The 22282-nt window shown below is 44.7% G+C and overlaps 1 protein-coding gene across 1 annotated transcript in view; it reads left to right on the forward strand.

The window, feature by feature from the left end:
* LOC144500788 (sperm flagellar protein 1-like) overlaps positions 1 to 19998 on the forward strand; it is a 77858-nt gene extending 57860 nt beyond the window's left edge. Inside the window, exons 4-7 of the mRNA XM_078224243.1 lie at positions 5310 to 5349; positions 9366 to 9453; positions 14347 to 14458; positions 19897 to 19998. Coding sequence (XP_078080369.1) covers positions 5310 to 5349; positions 9366 to 9453; positions 14347 to 14458; positions 19897 to 19998 — 342 coding nt within the window. The remainder of the gene's footprint in view (positions 1 to 5309; positions 5350 to 9365; positions 9454 to 14346; positions 14459 to 19896) is intronic.
* Positions 19999 to 22282: the final 2284 nt, after the last annotated feature.

Genomic DNA, 22282 nt, shown 5'->3' on the forward strand with positions numbered 1-22282 from the left:
AGTCCCTTCCTCCAAGCCTTATACTCTTCTAAATCCCTATCTTCGCCAAGCTCTCTGAGCCTTTTGTACGCTTTCCTTTTGTTCTCGACTAGGTCGCGCACAGCTTTCGTGCACCACGGTTCCTTTAACCGACCAACACCTCCCTGTCTGCTCGGAACGTTGTCCTGTAGAACTCTAGACAGACATTCCTTGAAAAATTGCCAACTCTCTTCGGTACATTTCCCCGAGAATACCTCCTCCCAATTTACTCCTCTAATTTGCTGTCTAATGTCTTCATATTTCCCCTTACTCCATATAAACACTTTCCTAGCTTGCCTGATCCTCTCTTTTTCCAATGCAAGCCTAAAGGAGATAGAGTTATGATCGCTATCCCCAAGATGCTCTCCCACTGAGAGATCTGACACCTGTCCAGGTTCATTGGTCAGTATCAGATCAAGCACAGCCTCTCCTCTTGTAGGCTTGCCCACATGCTGTGTCAGGAAACCCTCCTGAACACACCTAACAAACTCTTCCCCATCCAACCCCCTTACCCTCGGGATATTCCAATCTATGTTTGGGAAATTAAAGTCTCCCATCACAACAACTCTGCTATTACTGCATCTCTCCAGGATCTGTTTCCCTATCTGCTCCTCCACCTCCCTGTTACTATTGGGCGGCCTATAGAAAACTCCCAGCAAAGTGACCGGCCCCTTCGCACTCTGAACTTCCACCCACAGAGACTCGGTGGACAATCCCTCCACAGCATTCACCCTCTCTACAGCTGTGACACTATCCCTGATCAGCAGTGCCATTCCACCCCCTCTCTTGCCTCCCTCCCTGTCCGTCCTGAAACATCTGAATCCCGGCACCTGGAGTATCCAGTCCTGTCCCTGAGACATCCAAGTCTCCGTAATGGCCACCACATCATACTTCCAGGCATCGATCCACGCTCTGAGCTCATCCCCTTTATTCACTATATTCACTATACTCCTGGCATTAAAGTAAACACATCTCAATCCTTTGGTCTGAGCTCTCCCCTTCTCTATTCCCTGTCCATCCGCCGTCTTGCACTGCCTATAACCCTTCTCTGTTTGCGAGCTACCTTCCTCACTCTCAGTCACCTCATTTTGATCCCCTCCCCCCAACATATCTAGTTTAAACTCTCCCCAGTAGCCTTAGCCAACCTTCCTGCCAGGATATTGGTCCCCCTGGGATTCAAGTGCCACCCGTTTTTTGTGTACAGGTCACACCTGCCCCTGAAGAGGTCCCAATGGTCCAGGAACCTGAATCCCTTCCCCCTGCACCAGTCCCTCAGCCACACATTCGTCCTCCACCTCACTCCATTCTTGTCCTCACCTTCCCGTGGCACAAGCAGCAATCCTGAGATTACTACCTTTGCTTTCCTCCTTCTCAGCTGTCTCCCTAATTCCCTATACTCTCTTTTCATGACCCCTTCCCCGTTCCTACCCACATCAGCGGTACCAATATGTACCGCTACCTCCGGCTCCTCTCCCTCCCACCTCAGGATTTCTGGGACTCACCCAGCGACATCCTGGATCCCGGCCCCAGGGAGGCAGACCACCATGCGAGACTCCCGCCTGCCTTTGCAAAATCGCCTGTCCGTCCCCCTGACTGTCGAGTCCCCAATTAATACTGCCTTCCTCCTCTTTTCTTTAGCCCTCTGAGTTACATGGCTGGACTCCACCCCAGAGACACGGCCACTGCTGCTTCCCCCAGATGGGCTGTCCCCCGCAACAGTACTCAGGCAGGAGTACTTGTTGTGTAGGGGCACACCCACTGGGGTGCTCTCAATCACCCGAGCTTTACCCTTCCTGGCCGTCACCCACTTGGCCTCCTCCCGTGGCCCTGGTGTGACCACCTGATGATAGCTCTTGTCTATCACCACCTCATTCTCCCTTAACAGCCTAAGATCCTCGAGCTGCTGTTCCAGCTCCCTAACACGGTCCCACAGACAGTGACCCAAGCCGGGAATCGAACCTGGGTGCCTGGTGCTGTGAGGCCACCCCAGTTTTAAAAGGTTTACCCCTTATCCTCAAACTATGACCCTTAGTTCTGGACTCCCGCACCATTGGGAACATTCTTTCTGACTCCACCTTGTCTAACCCTGTTAGAATTTTATAAGTTTTATGAGATCCCCTCTCACTCTTCTGTATGGGCAGCACGGTAGCACAGTGGTTAGCGCTGCTGGCTCACAGCGGCAGGGACCCGGGTTCAATTCCCAGCTTGGGTCACTGTCTGTGTGGAGTTTGCACATTCTCCCCTTGTCTGCGTGGGTTTCCTCCAGGTGCTCTGGTTTCCTCCCACAGTCTGAAAGTCATGCTGGTTAGGTGAATTGACCCGAATAGGTGCCGGAGTGTGGCGACTGGGGGAATTTCACAGTAACTTCATTGCAGTGTTAATGTAAGCCTTACTTGTGACTAATAAATAAACTTTAAACTCCAGTGAATATAATCCTAACCGATTTAGTCTCTCCTAATGGGCCAAATGCAGGCAATTGGGATTAGTTTAGGGGTTTGAAAAAAAGGGCAGCATTGACAAGTTGGGCCAAAGGGCCCGTTTCCCTGCTGTAAACCTCTATGACTCACGTCTAAGTACATATTTCTCCACCACATTTTTTTCTACGTTCTTTTGCATTGTCCTAATGTTTAAGTTTCAGATTATCTGTAATCTGTTAAGAGTTCTAGTTCAGACGAGCCCTTCTCACCTCATTTCAGATTCATTGAACTCAGTAATCCTTTCTTCCGTCTGATTTAGCGAGGAGATTATAAACAGAAGTAACCACAATTTTCCAACGAAGTTCCAACAAAGTGCTGACGTTCTATCAACGAAAAGCAAATTCCACTTTCAAAACCGATCAAAATAGGCACCCAAAGAATACAAATTTGTTGTCCTGTAACTTGATGAAAACAATTCTGGAGAACTTACCAAATTGGTGAGAATCATTAGCCGAACTCCAGCTTTCCTGAGCAGATAGTTTTTCTTTTTATTGATGATATTCTTGTTGTGGTCCAATGGTGATGACAAGATAAATGTCTGTGGCAACACGATGGTTTGTGCTCAACACAGGGTCAGTTTTAACTCTTGGCACTGGCACTCTTGGCTCCACTCGGGGGTTTTAAAATACAGAAATGCACCTCAGGATATTTTTGCTGACCGCCGTGGTATTGACAACATGGGTTGCCGCAGAATAGCCAGTTCCACTCAATGCCAGATGTGATAACGCAAAAACTGGCAATAGGCCAGTATTGACAAGTGTAATTGGCTGAATATTCCATCACATGGATCTTCATCTGTGTCAGTACGGTGGCACTATATCCTTGCTCAGGTTCCAGGGAGAGCAATCATGGACACTCTGGTGCTTTGAGGTCTTTAAAAATAATCTCTTTAACTCATGATTATCCCTCCCTCCACTTGCACTGTCTGTGCCTGCAAAGAGTTGATTACCTGTAAAGACTCACATTCCAACCATTATCTTGCAATTGCGTATGTGTCTACATATGCCATGTTTGTGAACCCAACTCTCCACTCACCTGATGAAGGAGCAGCGCTCCGAAAGCTTGTGATTCCAAATAAACCTGTTGGACTTTAACCTGGTGTTGCGAGACTTCTTACTGTGCTTACCCCAGTCCAACGTTGGCAACTCCACATCACTGTTAATGTAAGTCTACTTGTGACTAATAAATAAATTAATAAAACTTAAAATTTAAGTACAACACCTTGCTTATCTGACATAAAAAGAAAATGCCATGTATGCATTTGTGTGAGTATCCAAATGATTTGCAGTGCTAACGTAAGCCTACTTATGACACTAATAAATAAACTAAAAAGCTGGGTGGGACCTGTCATCAGAAATACAACAATGAAATGACAGAGGCAGAAGAAGAAAGAGGAACCTCAAGAGACCCCTAAATTCACATCAAACTGAGTACTTTTGAAGTCACTGTTGCAATGTAGGAAACATGACAACCCATCTTTACAAAGCAAATTCCCACAACCAGTGATGTGATACTGACCAGATTATCTCCTTTTCGAAGTTGGTTGCAGGAGAAATATTGTGCTGGGCATCAGGAAGAACTTCCTTGGTCTTCATCAGATAGTGGGATTGGATCTTTTACATTCCCCCTGTTTAAGGTCTCATCTGAAAGATGGCACCTCCGGCAGTGCAGTGCTTCCTCGGAACTGCACTGGAGTATTACCATCAATGAGAGGAATGAGGGCACCAGCACTTGTAAGTTAATCTCCCAAGTCATACACCATCCTGACCCAAAAATACATTGCAGTTCCTTCGCTGTCCCTGGATCAATATTTGACAACTCACTTCCTAATAGCACCACCTATCCCATCATATGGCAGCAAATGGCTCATCACCATGTTTTCAAGGGCAATTAGGAATAGGAAATAACTACTTGCCAGCAAAGCTTACATCCCATGAATGAGGACTTGAACCCAAGACCTTCCGACTGAGAATGCTCTACAATGTTCAAGAATGGCTATAGTTACAATGGAGGCAATACAGCAAAAGTCCTCTAAGTTGGTCCCTGGAATGAGGGAGTTGATTAGAGGCTAGGTATTTCTCTGGAGTTTAGGAGAATGGGAGACAATCTCATTGAACCATACAAGATTCTGATAGAGTAGACATCAAAAGATTGTTTCTGCAGTTTGGGGCAGCTAAAAAAGGGGGCAGAATCTCAGGAGAAGAGGCCAATTATTTTGGACAAAGATGCAGAGAAATCACTCCACTCAGAAGATTTGAATCTTTGGAATTCTCTATCCCAGAGCATTGTGGTTGAATATATTTAAGGCTGGGATAGACAAATATTTGATCTCTCAATTAAGGGATATGGTGAGTGGGCAGGAAAATGGAGTTGAAGCCCAAGATTGGCCACGATTGTATTGAATGGTGGAGCAGGCTCGATTGACCATATGGTCCACTCCTGCTCCTATTCCTTGTGTTCTTGTGTGTAACTATAAAGCACCTTTAACATAGTCAAACACCCCAAGACATTACTTGGAGCGTTGCCATGCAAAATTTGACAACGAATAACATGAGGAGATAATAAGGTAGAAGATCTTGGTCAAAGAGGTAGGCTTTAATGAAAGTCATAAAGGAGGAAAAGAGTGGTAGAGAAGCAGAATGGTTGAGGGAAGCAATTGGGGCCTAGGCAGCTGACGATGATGGAGTGATTAAAATCTGGAATGTTTAAGAGGCCAGTACCGGTTTAAAATTTCAATCTCACTTTTGCTCATTTCGTTGTAACACCGCTGAAAGAACATTTCCGATCATTTTTTTGCCGCATTGTTTTTCACAGGATCTCGAGTATTATAGCACAGCAATGGAACAAGACATGGGTAAGAGTTTATTTCAAAAATAAAATAGATATGTAGCTACAATTTCTGAGTCATTTTCTGCACACGTAGCAAATGTAGTGACTGCACACATAGCAAATGGTGCTTAGCATCACGTGAATATCTGTGTCAGTTTTCCAGCCTGCAGTGCTGAGATTGTTTATTCTCTGATATGTGGAAATTAATGAAAGAATGTCAGGGCGTTATTACACAGAAAACCATTTTCAATGTGAAATACATAGCTAGAAGCTATGAATCTATGAAGCTATGAAATACATAGCTAGAAACTTCTTACTGTGTTTATCCCAGTCCAACGCCGGCATCTCCACATCATAAATACATAGCTCCCATAGGAACTGTTTCATAAAATCATAGAATAGAATCCCTACAGTACAGAAGGAGGCCATTCAACCCATTGAGCCTGCATCAACAATAAGCCCACCCAGGCCCTTTCCCCGTAACCCTGCACATTTACCCTGCTAATTCTCCTGATGCTAAGGGAGAATTTCCATGGCCAATCAACCTAACCTGCACATCTTTGGAGTGTACGAAGAAACTGGAGCACCTGGAGGAAGCCCATGCGGACACGGGGAGGACATGAAAACTCCACACAGGCCGTGACCTGAGGCCGGAATTGAACCCTGGTATTGTGAGGCAGCAGTGCCAACTACTGTGCCACCGTGCTGCCCTTAGTAATGTTTCCATTCTTCAGAGAAATCATAATTAAAGTTAATCAACCTGATGACTAAGGTTGGGTATGCATTTAATTGCTGTAAGGGGAAGGTTTATGCACATACTGTTAAGATGTCCCACTACAACTCTCACCAACTTTTACAGATGCACCATAGAAAGCATTCTTTCTGGTTATATCACAGCTTAGTATGGCTCCTGCTCTGTCCAAAAACACAAGAAACTACAAAGGGTCGTGAACGAAGTCCAGTCCATCATCAAACCATCCATTGACTCTGTCTACACTTCCTGCTGCCTCGGAAAAACAGCCAGCATAATTAAAGACCTCACGCACCCCGGACAAACTCTCTTCCACCTTTTTCCATCAGGAAAGAGATACAAAAGTCTGAGGACACTCTGCACTGTATTGTAGGGATTCTATGACACATCCCAATCGACATCTTCTTCCCTGCTGCCATCAGACTTTTGAATGGACCTACTTTGCATTAAGTTGATCTTTCTCTGCACCTTAGCTATGATTGTAACACTACATTCTGTGCTCTCTCCTTTCCTTCTCTATGAACAGTATGCTTTGTCTATATAGCGTGCAAGAAACAATACTTTTCACTCTATACTAATACATGTGACAATAATAAATCAATTCAATCAAATCAAAAGATCCTAATTTCAAGGCTTCCTGCTTCACCAGAGTGCCTCATAAGAGGCCATTTGTGTAACTTTTAATTTGTGAGGGTAAAGCATGCACTGGTGTCTGTGGGAGAAAAGATAGTATAATAAGAATGTTCATTTGCTTGAGTAAGTTCATCGATCGCCTTGGGGAGGTAGTCCTGTGTGTGAGAAAGGTTGCACTCAACATCTATATTGCCTCTCTTCAGATGGCACAAGAAACCTTTTTTTTGGAGTCTTTTTCCCACAGGTGCCCAGCTGTCTGTTTCTCCTCCACTCACTGTATCCAGTTACTTCTTTGGCAGACATTCATGAAAAGTGGCTCATCTCATCAAGCATCCAATCAAGTGACCCTGTCAATGAGTTGAATAGGACAAGCACTTTAATAGTTAGCTACTGCTGCAATTGTTAGTCTGAACTGACTTTTAAAGACCGCACTTGAATTTCCAAACCTGACTAATCTCATTTCATCTGCGACTTACGCCAGTGACTCCTCCATTGAATTTGCATACTTACAAATGGATATGGATTGGTCAGGTGAGTGGGCCGACATGCGGCAGATGGAGTTTAATGTGGATAAATGTGAGGTTATCCATTTTGGTCGGTGGAATAAAAAGGCAACTTATTATCTAAATGGAGAAAAACTTCAAAATGCTTCAGTGCAGAGGGATCTGGGTGTCCTTGTGCATGAATCACAGAAAGTTAGTATGCAGCCACATCAGGTAAGCAGGAAGGCAAATGGAATTTAGGCATTCATTGCTAATGGAATAGAGTATAAAAGTAGGGAGGTGCTGTTGCAAATGTACAGGGCATTGGTGAGACCGCATCTGGAGTACTGCACACTTTTTTGTCCCCTTACTTGAGGAACGATGTAAATGCATTAGAGGCAGTTCAGAGAAGGTTCACTAGATTGATTTCAGAGGTGATGGACTTGTCTTAGGAAGAGAAATCAAGCAGTTAGCCTATACTCGCTGGAGTTTGGAAGAGTGAGAGGAGATCTAAATGAGGTATATAAGATGCTAAAGAAAAATGGCAGGGTAGACAGAGGGCAGAATTTTATGGCCTGGCTCAAGCAAGAACAGAAATTTCCACCCGAGGTCAACGGACATTTCTGTTGTCTGCCCCTCGCCTGCTCCGATTCCGTGGCAGGTGAGGCGATAGAATTCTGGCGAGAGAACAGATGTTTCCTCTTGTTGGACATTCTAGAATGAGAGGCCATAGTTTTAGGCTAAGGGGTGACCGATTTAAAACAGAAATGAGGAAGAATTACTTCATTCAAAGATTGCGAACCTGTGGAATTCTCTACCGCAGAATGCGGTGGGCACTAAACAAATTGAAGGAGGAGATAGATAGGTTTTAATTAGCAGAAGGATGAAAGATTATGGGGAGTGGGCAGGAAGGTAGAGATAGATGAAGCCGAGATGAGACCAGCCATGATCATATTGAATGGCGGAGCAGACTCGATGGGCTGAATTGCCTACTCCTGCTCCTAATTCTTGTGTTGGTCTTATGTTTTATGTATTGACTTCTCACGATTATTGAATTAGGCTTAGTTGTGATTTCCTCCAAGATGGCTTAGACTGCTGATTTTCTCAGCCGAGGCTCACACCTGATGAACGGCTAAGAAATGCCAGAAGCTGGTTTGATCATTGGGAATTTAAATGCACAATTGGATGATAAGTTGCACCACTAGTTTTAAATGTAGACCCTGAAGTGATTTGTCACCATGTCGCATTGTGACTAGTCACGTGCTTGGAATGGTCAGGTGGGTGAGATTTGATTTGATTTATTATTGTCACATGTATTAGTGTACAGTGAAAAGTATTGTTTCTTGCACGTTATACAGACAAAACATACCGTTCATAAAGAAGGAAAGGAGAGAGTGCAGAATGTATTGTTACAGTCTTAGCTAGGGTGTAGATAAAAATCAACTTAATGTGAGTGTGGTGGACCTCAGTTGTGCCTTTGTCCTATATGGACCACCGTTGTGTGTGCTTGTCATACCTGGACACATCCCCTTCCAGTTTGGTTCCTCCCCTCGGCACCTGGTACAAAGGTGGCTGTCTCCTCCCCCTTGTTCGGTCCAGGTTGGTTATTTGTTGGGATCTGCTCCTGATTCTGTTGTGAATAAAAGCCTACACTTATATTGGCATATCGGTAGTCTTTCGCCTTATTGATAGCGCATCAGAGAGGTAGGTCCATTCAAAAGTCTGATGGCAGCAGAGAAGAAGCTAATTTTGAGTCAGTTGGTACATGATCTCAGACTTTTGTATCTTTTTCCCAACAGAAGAAGGTGGAAAAGAGTATGTCTGGTGTGCGTGGGGTCCTTACTTATATTGGCTGCTCTTCCAAGGCAGTGGGAAGTGTAGATGAAGTTAATGGGTGGGAGGCTGGTTTGCATGATAGACTGGGCTTCGTTCACGACCCACCGTTACCTGTCATAACTCAGTGCCTTCGGGAGCGAGTATTAGAACCTGCTGTAACCTGATGTAAAAGTATGCACGTCAACAAGTATGGCTATAATTATAGTTTGTCGCTGCTTTTCATTTCTTGACAGTAAATCTAACCCCCAGCACCTCTTTTGTGCAATTCCGAGACTACTTGTTTGAAAACTATTCTGGAACAGATTCATTACATTGGCATTTTTTTTCATTTCATACAAGGTCAGTTTCCGACATCACCACGGTCCAAAGGTTATGCAGCAGAGGACCATCACTATATTCAACTACGAGCTGACCACCCAGCATTGAGGTACTGCCAATTCATTATTCAGTGGATAGATAATAGATGACACAGTGGTTAGCACTGCTGCTTAACAGCGCCACTTGTTCGATTCCCGGCTTGGGTTTCTTCACATTGAGGCGCCAACCCCCTTCCTGCCCAAGATGAAGATTCATCCATTTCTGGGTTTCCTACCTTGCTCTGACCCACACCTTAGAAATTGAGGCTGGGTGGGAAAAGCCATTTAAGTGGCCATAAATTGGGGAAAGGGCAGGTTCCTATCCCAAAGCCCTGCCCATCCACCAAGAAATTGTGCCTGGTGGGGGAAGGAATCCCGTCCATTCAATTCTATACTCCTCCTTACCTCAGAACCCTCGTGGAGCAAGTGGAAAATTCCACCCCAAGTTCAATAGACCAATAAACACAGATGAGAACAGAAAGCTGCAAAGTGACTTTGGTCGATTAAGTGATTGGGCAAAACTGTGAAAAATGAAGTTCAGTGCAGAGGAGTGTGAGGTCATCAACTTTTCAATCTAAGAGTATATTCTAAGCAGTGAGAAGCTCCGAGCTGTGGGTGAGCTCAAGGCTAATGAAATGTTGACCTTTACCTCGAGAGGGTTGGAACAGGGTGGAGCTGGAGGAGAATGAAAATGAAGTTCAGGAATGCATTCTGTGTTCTGTGGGTAGGCCTACCCACAGAATCCTGCCAGTAGAGCAGGATGTTGGTGAGGGTCCAAAATCGTGTGTGGATGAGGCAGCAGGTTTCCTCATTCTGCCTGTTGCTTGTGGAGCTTGCCGGCTTAGAGGGCCTGGAACAAGGAGGGGATTAAATGTAACTGCAGGATAATGATCAGTTCGAAGACTTCAACAAGAAAGGGAAAGACAGCGATGAGGCAATAATTGGAAATGGTGACAGCTCGATCTCTTCACCATGGGTGGCACAGTGGTTAACACTGCTGCCTCACAGTGCTAGGAACCTGGGTTCAATTCCCAGCTTGGGTCACTGTCTGTGTGGAGTCCACACGTTCTGCCCATGTCTGCATGGGTTTCCTCCGGGTGCTCCGGTTTCCTCCCACAGTCCAAAGACGTGCTGGTTAAGTGCGTTGGCTAAATTCTCCCTCAGTGTACCTGAACAGAAACCAGAGTGTGGCAATTTGGGGATTTTCACAGTAACTTCATTGCCGTGTTAATGTAAGCCGACTTGTGACTAATAAATACACTTTAACTTTATTCTGCACCCGCCGACCCCCACATTGGATACCCTAACTGCAAGAAACTTCTCAACCACCCTGCCCCCCCCCCCCCCCCCCACCCAAGCTGGAAACCCACACAGACACGGGGAGAACGTGCAGACTCTGCACAGACAGTGACCCAATCTGGAAATCAAACCTGGGTCCCTGGCGCTGTGGGGCAGCAGTGCTAACCACTGTGCCACCCTGGAGGGTGGTGATTAGTCGGGTGTTGGGTTGTGGGGGGAATACTATGGGGGAAAAGTCTGGGGAATGCTGTGGAGGGAGATGTGGCAGGTGGTTAGTTGACGGGTGGGGGATCCTGTACAGGGTTAAGGGGTGGGGGGGGGTGGGGTTGTGGGGGGAGGGCAGTCCCATGAGGTAGCCAAGTCTGGGTCTTTACTACAATTACCCAGAAGTTAGAGGAGGTTTTAATTGTTCTCACTTTTTCTGAGTATATTAGGGTAACCCTGTCAGAACCATCTGAAGTTTGAGATTTAAATCACATTTTTGGTTGGTTCACAGTGCAGGGCAATTGCCCTGGGCAAGTTTGCACCTCAGAGTAATTACCATGCAAATACTTACTGTGAGGATCCAAGATGGATTCCCCAGCGCATCTTTGGGTTACCCCCCAAATCCAGTGCGAGGGAGCTCAGAAGTTACAACCGAACCCTGTTTCTCTATTTATTAATGCTGTCAGAGCTTGCTATATGTTTGTCCCTTTTGGCTCACCGTAGAGCCCTGCTCTGGTGATGTATGCAAGGAAGTGATGCAATGCGACATAGAGCGGGAAACAGAGAAGCAGCAGGTATGAGAGAGAACACACCACAATAAAGTTACATTCAGTTGTCGAGTATCCCTGAGTGTCATTCTCCAAATATACAACAGATCTACTGTGTATTTCCAGCACTTTCTGTTTGATTTCATGTTGAACAATATTTTCCCGAGCTATCAATCACTCCCTTGATGCCCATTCTTCAAGATTGCTTTAGAGTCCTTTTAAATTCCTCCTCCTCCTCTCTTCCTCACTGTCCAGCTGTTGGACCATCAGTCATTTTGGATCCATATTGCTGAAAGCCACCACTTTTTTTTAACGCCTCTCCCCTCTTTCAAAGATTGTTCCAACTGACTATTTTGCCCATGGCACCTTCCCCTGGTTTTTCTTTAATCTTTCAAAGTCCATTTTCACCTCTTTAAAATGAGTCGAGGCATGTATTTGATTTGATTTGATTTATTATTGTCACATGTATTGGGATTCAGTGAAAAGTATTGTTTCTTGTGCGCTGCACAGACAAAGCATACCGTTCATAGAGTACATGGGGAAAAGGAAAGGATAGGGTGTAGAATATAGTGTTGCAGATAGGGTGTGGAGAAAGATCAGCTTAATATGTGCTAGGACTATTCAAACGTCTGATGACATTTCGTTAGAAGTGCACGTCAATGCAGGTAGTTGTTATCCCCGACGCTGTCTGGCTGTGTGCATTCCCTGGTGACATGCATTGCGTGTCTGCAGTCAGCCTGAGGGGTGGTGTATTTCCTGGCTGCGTGTTGTCTGACTGTGCATGTGCAAGGAATGGGTTGGGCAGTTTGGTTGTGTTTCTGGTGATTGAGAAGGTGGAATCCACCAGCACAACCTTGCAGGCCATGTTCTGCCCACAAGATACTAAAACCATTGTGTGGGGGCAAATTGGCTTGGTGACGATTTGTATCTTTAATTTGTCTGCTGACACATAACCAAAAGTTCCGCATGCAGTGTAACTTTTGAAAAAGAAGACCAAGTTGAGACATCATTTTCTCTTGCACAAGAAGCAATTTTGGTTAATTAACCATGGATTCCAAGAAAATAACTTGATTCCGAGCGATGAGCAGGCTGCTGCATTAAGAAATGTTGCCTATTTCCCATCAGTTTTTTGGCTGTATGATTTCTGAGAAGTGTAACCTTCCCGCCCAGCCCCTCCTTTTCAGACAATTGAGCTAATAACAAACAAAGCGTGTCTCTCATAGAAATCATAGAAACCCTACAGTGCAGAAGGAGGCCATTTGGCCCATCGAGTCTGCACCGATCGCAATCCCACCCAGGCCCTACCCCCACATATTTACCTGCTAATCCCTCTGACCTACGCATCTCAGGACTCTAAGGGGCAATTTTTAACCTGGCCAATCAACATAACCCGCACATCTTTGGTCTTGATGTTAATGATACAAGCAAAGACAGGCAAAACCTTTGTGATTTGATTTGATTTATTATTGTCACATGTATTAACATACAGTGAAAAGTTTGTCTCTTGCGCACTATACAGACAAAACATTATATGTTATATCTTTATTATATGTTTATAAATTATATGTTTATTGCAATAGTACCTCTTTAAATCCTAGTCCTATTCTTCCCATGCTGCCCCTCTCAAAACTATCCTATTCCTCTCATCCCTGTGTGTGTGTGTGTGTATGTACAGATGTACAGTTAAGCCTCACCTATCAATTACATAAAAGGAAACATAATATAGAACGATTGTGACGGTACTGTGCCTTTAAGAAATGTATTTTTTTTAAATCATGTTCTCTGCAGTTAGATTTCCTTTCATTGCTGCTTAAATGGTTTGAATGGGGTTTGGTTTATTTTTAATCTGGGCCTAATGCGGCCTCCTGGCCTTTTACGTGTTTATGACCCTTTTGAATTGTTAGGAGGATGAATGATGGACAGGTCAGGTGACAAGAGTTCTTTTACTTTCAGTTTGGCTGCTGACTGCTGTTTTAGTTCGAAGCTGTGTGGAATCCAGACTGAAAGGCAGTATTCCTGTGACCCTCTCCTTGTTATTAGAAATTCTGCTATGTTGGAAGCAGTTTTTTCTTGCCTTTCTGGAGTGAAATCTTTGCTGTAAGCGGTTAATTGGCTAAACGCTAGAGACCGGTAGTGACTTTATCCCTACCTCGATCGAGGTCTGCTGGAAGTTACCAGGCTGGGAAGTCAGAGTTTCATTTCTATCCAAAGGACTAATTCACAGCAAGTATTGCTGAGCTGCAAAACCACATGAGCATTCTTATTTTCTGTGCTAAATCTGTGGCAGGTGTATGTTTATAAGGAGGTTTGTTGTGTTGGGACAGTGCATTTGGCTGTTAAGATTTATACCATATCATGGTTGCTTTTTTTCTTGTTTGTAATTGGTAAAAGCTATTGCCAATTTTCTTTCTATGTGTTAACTTAATTAAACTTTGTTTGATAAAAGCTCCCTAGTGGATCATTTGAATCATACCTGAAGTGAAACATCTCATGCCCATCGTAGCCAAATTCAAAGTGCAAAACCTATGGTCTAGGCTGACTTCGTAACATAGCTTGGACGTTCTGACCTGGATTATAACACCATCTACCATAGCTATTTTTTCTATTTCCTTTGTCCTTAGCTTGGCCATCTTGCGAAGAATAAGGTTTTAATGGAGTGAATGAGAGAAACTGCCTCCGCTGGCAGCAGGCTCAGTAACCAGAGGTTATAAAATTCAGTTAATTGACAAAGAAACCAGAGGGTGGATAAGCTTTGTCACCTCGCCAGAACAAATAAATTCCCTTTGGTGACCGTGCCACTCAAAAAAATGGTCAAAGGATAGGGATCTGTTGGCTGAATATCCCATTTAATTTTCTACACCAGTTCTTGGTGCAGTCATGAATAACGTTTTCGGATGCTGTCCTTATTTCCAGTCCAACAAAAGCACCACTTGGATGTGCACAGAAAAGCCAACTGAGCCCAGAGATACGGATCTTGATGGAGGAGAAGGAACAGGCACTGCTGGCCTTTCAGGAAACCATCCAGGTAGGAATATAGGAACAGGAGTTGGCCACTCAACCCCTTGACCTAGTTCTGCCGTTTAAAAAGATTGTGGTTGCTAGCAGGATAGAGTCATTGTTACGACACAGAAGGAGACCATTTGGCCCATTGAGTGCATATCAGATCTCTGTAGAGCAATCCAGTCAGTCCCACGACCCCTCTCTATTCTGGTAGTCCTGCAAGTTTATTTCCCTTAAATAGCCATTTTAAAAATTCAATCATGAGACATGGGTGTCGCTGGCTCGACCAGCATTTAGTGCCCGTCCCTAGTTGCCCTTGAGAAGGTGGTGGTGAGCTGCCTTCTTGAAAGGGGAAGTGATGGCCTAGTGGTATTTTTGCTAGACTATTAATCCAGAGTCTCAGCTAATGTTCTGGGGACCCGGGTTCGAATCCCGCCACGCAGATGGTGGAATTTGAATTCTGTTAAAAATATCCAGAATTAAGAATCTCCTGATGACCATGAAACCATTGTCGATTTTGTAAAAACCCATCTGGTTCACTAATATCCTTCAGGGAAGGAAATCAGCCGTCCTTACCTGGTCTGGCCTTAATGTGAAGCAGAGCCACAGGAATGCAGTTGACTCTCAACTGTCCTCAGGCAACTACGGATGGGCAATGAATGCTGACCAGCCAGCGACACCAGCTGGCTGGCTGGCCAGGAATGAATGAAGCTCGGCAGTCCACATGCTTGGGTTGACTCCAATGCCATTAGGGAGGGAATTCCAGGATTTTGACTCAGCGACTGCAAAGGAACGGTGATATATTTCCAAGTAAGGATGGTGAGTGGCTTGGAGGGGAGCTTGCCAGTGTTCCCATGTATCTTAGACCATAAGTCATAGGAGCAGAATTAGGCCACTCAGCCCATCGAGTCATTCAATCATGGCTGATATTTTCCTATATCTTATTCAAATCGCACACATCTGAGAGTGAAAATAGGGCTAGTTTTACATCTCATCTGCAAGATCTGGCACTTGTGAAAGTCCAGCACTGAAATGTTCAGACCATAAGATACAAGAGCAGAATTAGGCCATTCAACCCATCAGGTCTGCTCCACCATTCAAACATGGCTGATAGGATTCTCATCCCCATCCGCCTGCCTTCTGCCCGTAAGCCTCGATCCACTTATTGATCAAGAACCTATCTACTCCTGTGTTAAAGACACTCAATGACCTGGCCTAAGAGTTCCACAGATTCACCAATCTCTGGCTGAAGAAATTCCTCCTCATCTCTGTTTTAAATGATCGTCCCTTTAGCTTGAGGTTGCGCCCTCTGGTTCTAGTTTTTCTACTAGTGGAAACATCCTCTCCACATCCACTCTATCCAGGCCTCGCAGTATCCTGCAAGTTTCAATAAAGTCCCCCCTCATCCTTCTAAACTCCAACAAGTACAGACCCAGAGTCCTCAAACATTCCTCATACGACAAGCTCTTCATTCCAGGGATCATTCTTGTGAACCTCCTCTGGACCCTTTCCAAGGCCAGCACATCCTTCCTTAGATACGGGGCCCAAAACTGCTCACAGTACTCCAAATGGGGTCTGACCTGAGCCTTATGCAGCCTCAGAAGTACATCCCTGCTCTTGTATTCCAGCCCTCTCAACACGCATGCTAACATTGCATTTGCCTTCCTAACTGCCGACTGAACCTACACATTAACCTTAAGAGAATTTTGAACATGGACTCCCAAGTCCCCTTGTGCTTCTGATTTCCTAAGCATTTCCCATTTTAAAAATAGTCTATGCCTTCATTCCTCCTTCTAAAGTGCATAACCTCACATTTTCCACATTGTATTCCATCTGCCACTTCTTTGCTCACTCTCCTAATCTGTCCAAGTCCTTCTGCAGCCCCCCTGCTTCCTCAATACTACCTGTCCCTCTACATATCTTTGTATCATCTGCAAACTTAACAACAGTGCCTTCAGTTCCTTCTTCCAAATCGTTAATGTATATTATGAAAAGTTGTGGTACCAGCACCAACCCCTGAGGAATACCACTGGTCACCGGCTGCCATCTTGAAAAAGACCCCTTTATCCCCACTCTCTGCCTTCTGCCAGTCAGCCAATCCTCTATCCATGTCAGGATCTTACCCTTAACACCACGGGTACTTAACTTATTTAACAGTCTCCTATGCGGCACATTGTCAAAAGGCCTTCTGGAAATCTAAATAAATCACATCCACTGGTTCTCCTTTATCTAACTTCCTTGTTACATCCTCAAAGAACTCTAACAGATTTGTCAGATATGACCTCCCCTTGACGAAGCCGTGCTGGCTCAGTCCTATTTTATCATGCACTTCCAAGTACTCTGCGATCTCATCTTTAATAATGGACTCTAAAATCTTGCCAATGACCGAAGTCAGGCTAACCGCCCTATAATTTCCCATCTGCTGCCTCCCTCCCTTCTTAAACAGCGGTGTTACATTAGCTACTTTCCAGTCCTCCGACCCCCTCCCTGCCTCCAGTGATTCCTGAAAGATTATCACCAATGCCTCAACAATTTCCTCAACTATCTCTTTTAGAACCCTGGGGTGTAGTCCATCCGGTCCAGGTGATTTATCCATCTTCAGACCTTTCAGTTTCCCCAGAACCTTCTCCTTAGTAATGGCCACTGCACTCATCTGTGCCCCTTGATTCCCCTGGAGCTCAGGCATCCCACTGGTGTCTTCCACCGTGAAGACTGATGCAAAGTAACTATTCAGTTCCTCTGCCATTTCTTTGTTTCCTATTCTTACTGCTCCAGCCTCATTTTCCAGTGATCCAATGTCTATTTTTGCTAATCTCCTACCTTTTATATATTATATTATCGCTCTTTATATATATATATATATATATATATATATATATATATATATAATCTTTTATTTTACTAGCTAGCTTACACTCATATTTCATCTTCTCCCCCTTATTGCTTTTTTAGTTGTCCTCTGCTCACTTTTAAAGGCTTCCCAATCCTCTGGCTTCCCACTAATCCTCGCCACTTTGTATGCTTTTTATTTTGCTTTTATGCTGTCCTTGACTTTCCTCGTCAGCCATGGATGCCTCGTCCTCCCCTGTTTCCTCCTCATTGGGGTGAATTTCTGTTGTGCCTCCCAAATAACCCTCAAAAACTCCTGCCACTGCTGTTCCACTGTCTTCCCTGCTAGGCTCCCTTTCCAATCAACTCTGGCCAGCTCCTTCCTCATGTCTTTGTAGTTACCTTTATTTAATTGTAACGCTGTTACATCTGATTCCAGCTTCTCCCTCTCAAACTGCAGGGTAAAGTCTATCTTATTGTGGTCACTGCTCCCTAAGGGTTCCTTCACCTTAAGTTCCAAATCAAGTTTGCCTCATTACACATCACCAAATCCAGAATTGCCTGTTCTCTATTAGGCTCTGTCACAAGCAGCTCCAAAAAACCATCTCTTAGACATTCCACAAATTCCTTTTCATGGGATCCACTACCTACCTGATTTTCCCAGTCCACCTGCATATTGAAGTCCCCCATGATTATTGTAATGTTGCCTTTTCTATCTCCTGATTTATTTTCTGCCCCACATCCTGCTAGGGAACCTGTACATAACCCCCATCAGAGTCTTTTTACCTTTGCAATTCCTCAACTCTACCCACGAGATTCTATGCCTTCTGATCTTATATCACTTCTTGCTATCTTCTGCCCTTGTCCTTCTATATGGAAGTGGTCGTGGATTTGGAAGGTGCTGTCTCAGGATCTTTGGTGAATTTCTGCATTTCCTTGTTCTGTACATTAACTCCATTTATCCACCTCGATTCTTCAACCCCTAAAACTCTTGTCTGACAAAAATCTCTCAACCTCACTGTTGAAATTTTCAATACAGCCTCAACAATTTGTTTTTGAGGGTGGGTGTTCCAAATTCATTCTAATTGTAAGTTTAATGCTCGCTTGTTTCTCCCGGAGGAAATTGGTTCTGTCCATCCAGCCAAACAACTCCATTTTAATCATCTTATTAAGTCACTCCTTAATCTTCGAGACACATGGAAATACAAGTGCAGTGTTTGCAAAATCAAAATGCTGCAGTTGCTGGAAATCTGAAATGACAGTAGAACAAGCTGGAAATACACAGGCGGCCTCTGTGCAGAGAGGGATAGAGTTCATGTTTCAGGTTAATAGCCTCTTGACAGAATGGTTTTCCTGTTCTGACGAAGTGCGGCCTGAAACATTACACAGTTTCTCTCTCCACAGATGTTGCCTGACCTGCTGAGTGTTTCCAGCAGTTTCTGGTCTTATTCCGTGTCCATTGAACTTATCCTCATCATTCACCAGGCATCGCATAAACTTAAGGAATACAACTCTTACTTTTATTATTATTGCTTCAGGGGACGTGGGTGACATTGCTAAGGTAGATATCATTGTCCTACCCTGAAAAACAACTGGTGTGGGCAGCCTTCTGGAACTGCTATAATCCTACATACTGGTGCTTATTTTCACAATTATTTACAAATAACTTGCTTACCTGACGATATTCTTTATTCTAATAGTATATGCACTTTGAAAAATTTATTGGCTGTAAAGTATTTTGTGGGGGGGGGCTAAACTGTGCCCTATAAATGCAAGTCTTTTTTGCTTGACTTTATTAAAATTCATCCAGTAAGCGGACTCTTTTTCATTGTTCTATTTCACATGTCCTCTTCAGTCTTCTCCAGTGAAGGTAAGGTCTGAGGATTTCTTCATCATCTGAAAGTGTTTTACAGATAATCCTAGAATCCCTACAGTGCAGAAGGAAGCCATTTGGCCCATCGAGCCTGCACCGACAACAATCCCACCCAGGCCCTATCCCCATAACCCCACATATTTACCCGACTAATCCCCCGACACTCAGGGGCAATTTAGCATGGCCAATCCACCTAACCCGCACATCTTTGGACATCTTTGAAGTAGTTTTTTTTTTAAAGTGCAGGACAGGATTTTCCAGCCCTTCCCAGCAGTGGGATTTTCCAGTCCTGCCAACTGCCACACACCACCACTCTCCTCAACCCACTGTAGGTTCCCCCGGCAGCATGACAGGTGAGTCAGAAAAAACGCCTTTGACGGTCGGCGGGACTGGCAGATCCTGCCGTTGGCCAATGTCGAGCCGCCTCCACCACCAGCAGACACACCGCGGGAGGCGGATGTGCGGAAAACCCCGCCTGTCGTCACTATTCTGATACCAAAAGAGAAAATGCTGGAAAATCTCAGCAGATCTGGCAGCATCTGTAAGAAGAGAAAAGAGCTGACGTTTCGAGTCCAAATGACCTTTTGTCAAAGCGCTGAAATGCTGCCAGACCTGCTGAGATTTTCCAGCGTTTTCTCTTTTGGTTTCAGATTCCAGCATCCGCAGTAATTTGCTTTTGGTCATTATTCTAATGTTATAACTGAGGTCTGGGATGATGTGAATACCACTGTTTGAAACGCAGCCTGGGTGTTGTGTTTCAGATACTCCAGGTAAAAGTTCGCCGACTTGAACACCTTCTGTACCTGAAAAACGTGCGGATTGATGACCTGACACGGCGCGTGCAGCAAACAGAACAAAAATAAAAGTGCCTTTCCTCTCTCCTCTTACTTCAGCCATGACAACACCGCTCAAGCTTTTTACAGATCAGTGTTTAAGTGATAATGAGTAACAAAAATCTCTAATATTTACCAGCCTGACTGAAAAGGTATAGCAGATACTCGATGGGAATTGTGAAGCTGGCCTCAATCGCAGCAGCTAATCTGGGCAGTTGATCACAAGCAGGCCCGAGTCTATCCTCAGCTGAATCGACTCGAGTGCACCTTAATGGCTTAGTCTACTGGATTGTGACAAGCATTTTCCTCTGTCGAAGCCAGTACACTGAAGCTGTCCACAGAACCCTCTTCAGCAATGGAGCTAAGATCACCAAACTCGGCACATTTAGCGTGATGGAGCTGAATGGCCCCTCTCCTGTACATTTTGTTGTTCCACAGTGGGCAGGATTTTCCACACGTCACCATGGCGTGTTTCACAATGGCTGAGGGTGGTCCACCATTGAGGGATCTTCTGAACCCGTCGCTGTCGACGGCGATTCCTGTTCTGTGCACCCCGGCTGCTGGGAAAGCCGTGGCGGGAGTTCATCGTCGCCGGGACTGGAAGACCCCGCCAGCAAGAATGGCAGGAAAATTCTGGCCCTCGTGATTGCGTCACGTTACAGCTCTGATTTCAGCTCTTACTGTGGTAATGATGACTCAGAACGCAAAATAGACACAGATGGGAAAGGCCTGTTTCAGCATCTTAATTAATTCCTCTAAAAAGGCCCCACCCTGTCTCTATCCTTTGATTGTTTCTCAAATGACTGCAGTGTTTTTGTTTTCAGTGCTTTATCCTGATGTCTGTTCCAAACCTCGATCACACTTTTTGAAGGTAGGACTGTCTGCCATCTGCCCTCAATTCGTTTTCAGCTAATTTGAGTCTGTCTGAGTGACACCAGTACAGAATTACAGGTTGGCTACAGCAGTGGCACGGTGGCTCAGTGGTTAGCACTGCTGCCTCACAGCGTCAGAGATCCGGGTTCAATTCCGGCCTCGGGTCACTGTCTGTGTGGAGTTTGTGCATTCTCCCCGTGTCTGCGTGGGTTTCCTCCGGGTGCTCCGGTTTCCTCCCACAGTCCAAAGATGTGCAGGTTCGGTGGATTGACCATGCTAAATTGCATTTTAATGTCAGTGAGATTAGGAGGGTGAATATAGGGGTTACGGGGACAGGGCCTGGATGGGATTGTAGTCGGTGCAGACTTGATGGGCCAAATGGCCTCCTTCTGCACTGTAGATTCTATGAGAAGGAGGCCATTTGGCCCATCGAGTCTGTACTGGCTCTCCAATAGAACATCATGGCTTATTGCCATTCCTCTGCCTTTTCCCCATAACCCTGCACATTGTTTCTATTCAAGTAATCATCTCTTGCTCCTTTGGATGCCTCGATTCAACCACAATTCCAGGCAGCACATTCCAGACCCGTTTGAAATCATACCTCATTCAACCCCACAGACTATGCAGATTATACAACGAACAATGGTTTTGGGGCAACATCTGAAATTTGGGAATCTGGTCAAAACAATGGAGCGGGGGGGTTGGCAGAACTCCTTGGAGGACTGGGTTGCTGAAGACTGGAATGAAGATCTTACAGAGACAAAGGTCTTTACAGCTTCAACTGTTGTCAGAATGGACAACCAAATCACTCCAGGACCAAGCACTGAACTAGCAACATTGCTTCAAAAACCCTCAACTAGTACTGTAACAGAAACCAACTCGTGTGAAGCACCCCAACAGGCAAACCTCACTCAGTCACTGATGTTCACTAATTCCCAACATGATGACCCAATTTCGTCAGTGGAAAGAATGCTATGAATTCTTACACTCAGCATCTGAAAAAAAGTAAACCAAAAACAAAACAAAATGACTACATTTTGTTATGTTTTATGTGTAAATTAGAAGAGCTTCTAAAAATGACGCTTGGACCTTTCAGATGTACGTTCTGTTGGAGATGTTTTCTCCTTCAGAACAGGTCTTCTGCAGCACTTGGGTTTGACATTCTCTGTTGTTGTAATCAGAACTTTTTAAGTAAAGCATGACCCTTTGTGTGGAAACTGCAAACTATGCCATTTTTCCCCCTGTCTGATTGCAGCAGAATGCTGCTTTTTTTGGTTCTTCAGTATCATTGTCTCACCCCTTCTTAATTCAAGTGAGGAAATCATACCCACCATTTATTTCCCTTCCCACTGCTACAATTCTCCCTCAGTGTACCCGAACAGGTACCGGAGTGTGGCGACGAGGGAATTTTCACAGTAATTGCATTGCAGTGTGAATGTAA

The sequence above is a fragment of the Mustelus asterias genome, chromosome 1 (genome assembly GCF_964213995.1).
Source record: "Mustelus asterias chromosome 1, sMusAst1.hap1.1, whole genome shotgun sequence".
In the NCBI taxonomy this organism is placed as follows: Eukaryota; Metazoa; Chordata; class Chondrichthyes; order Carcharhiniformes; family Triakidae; genus Mustelus; species Mustelus asterias.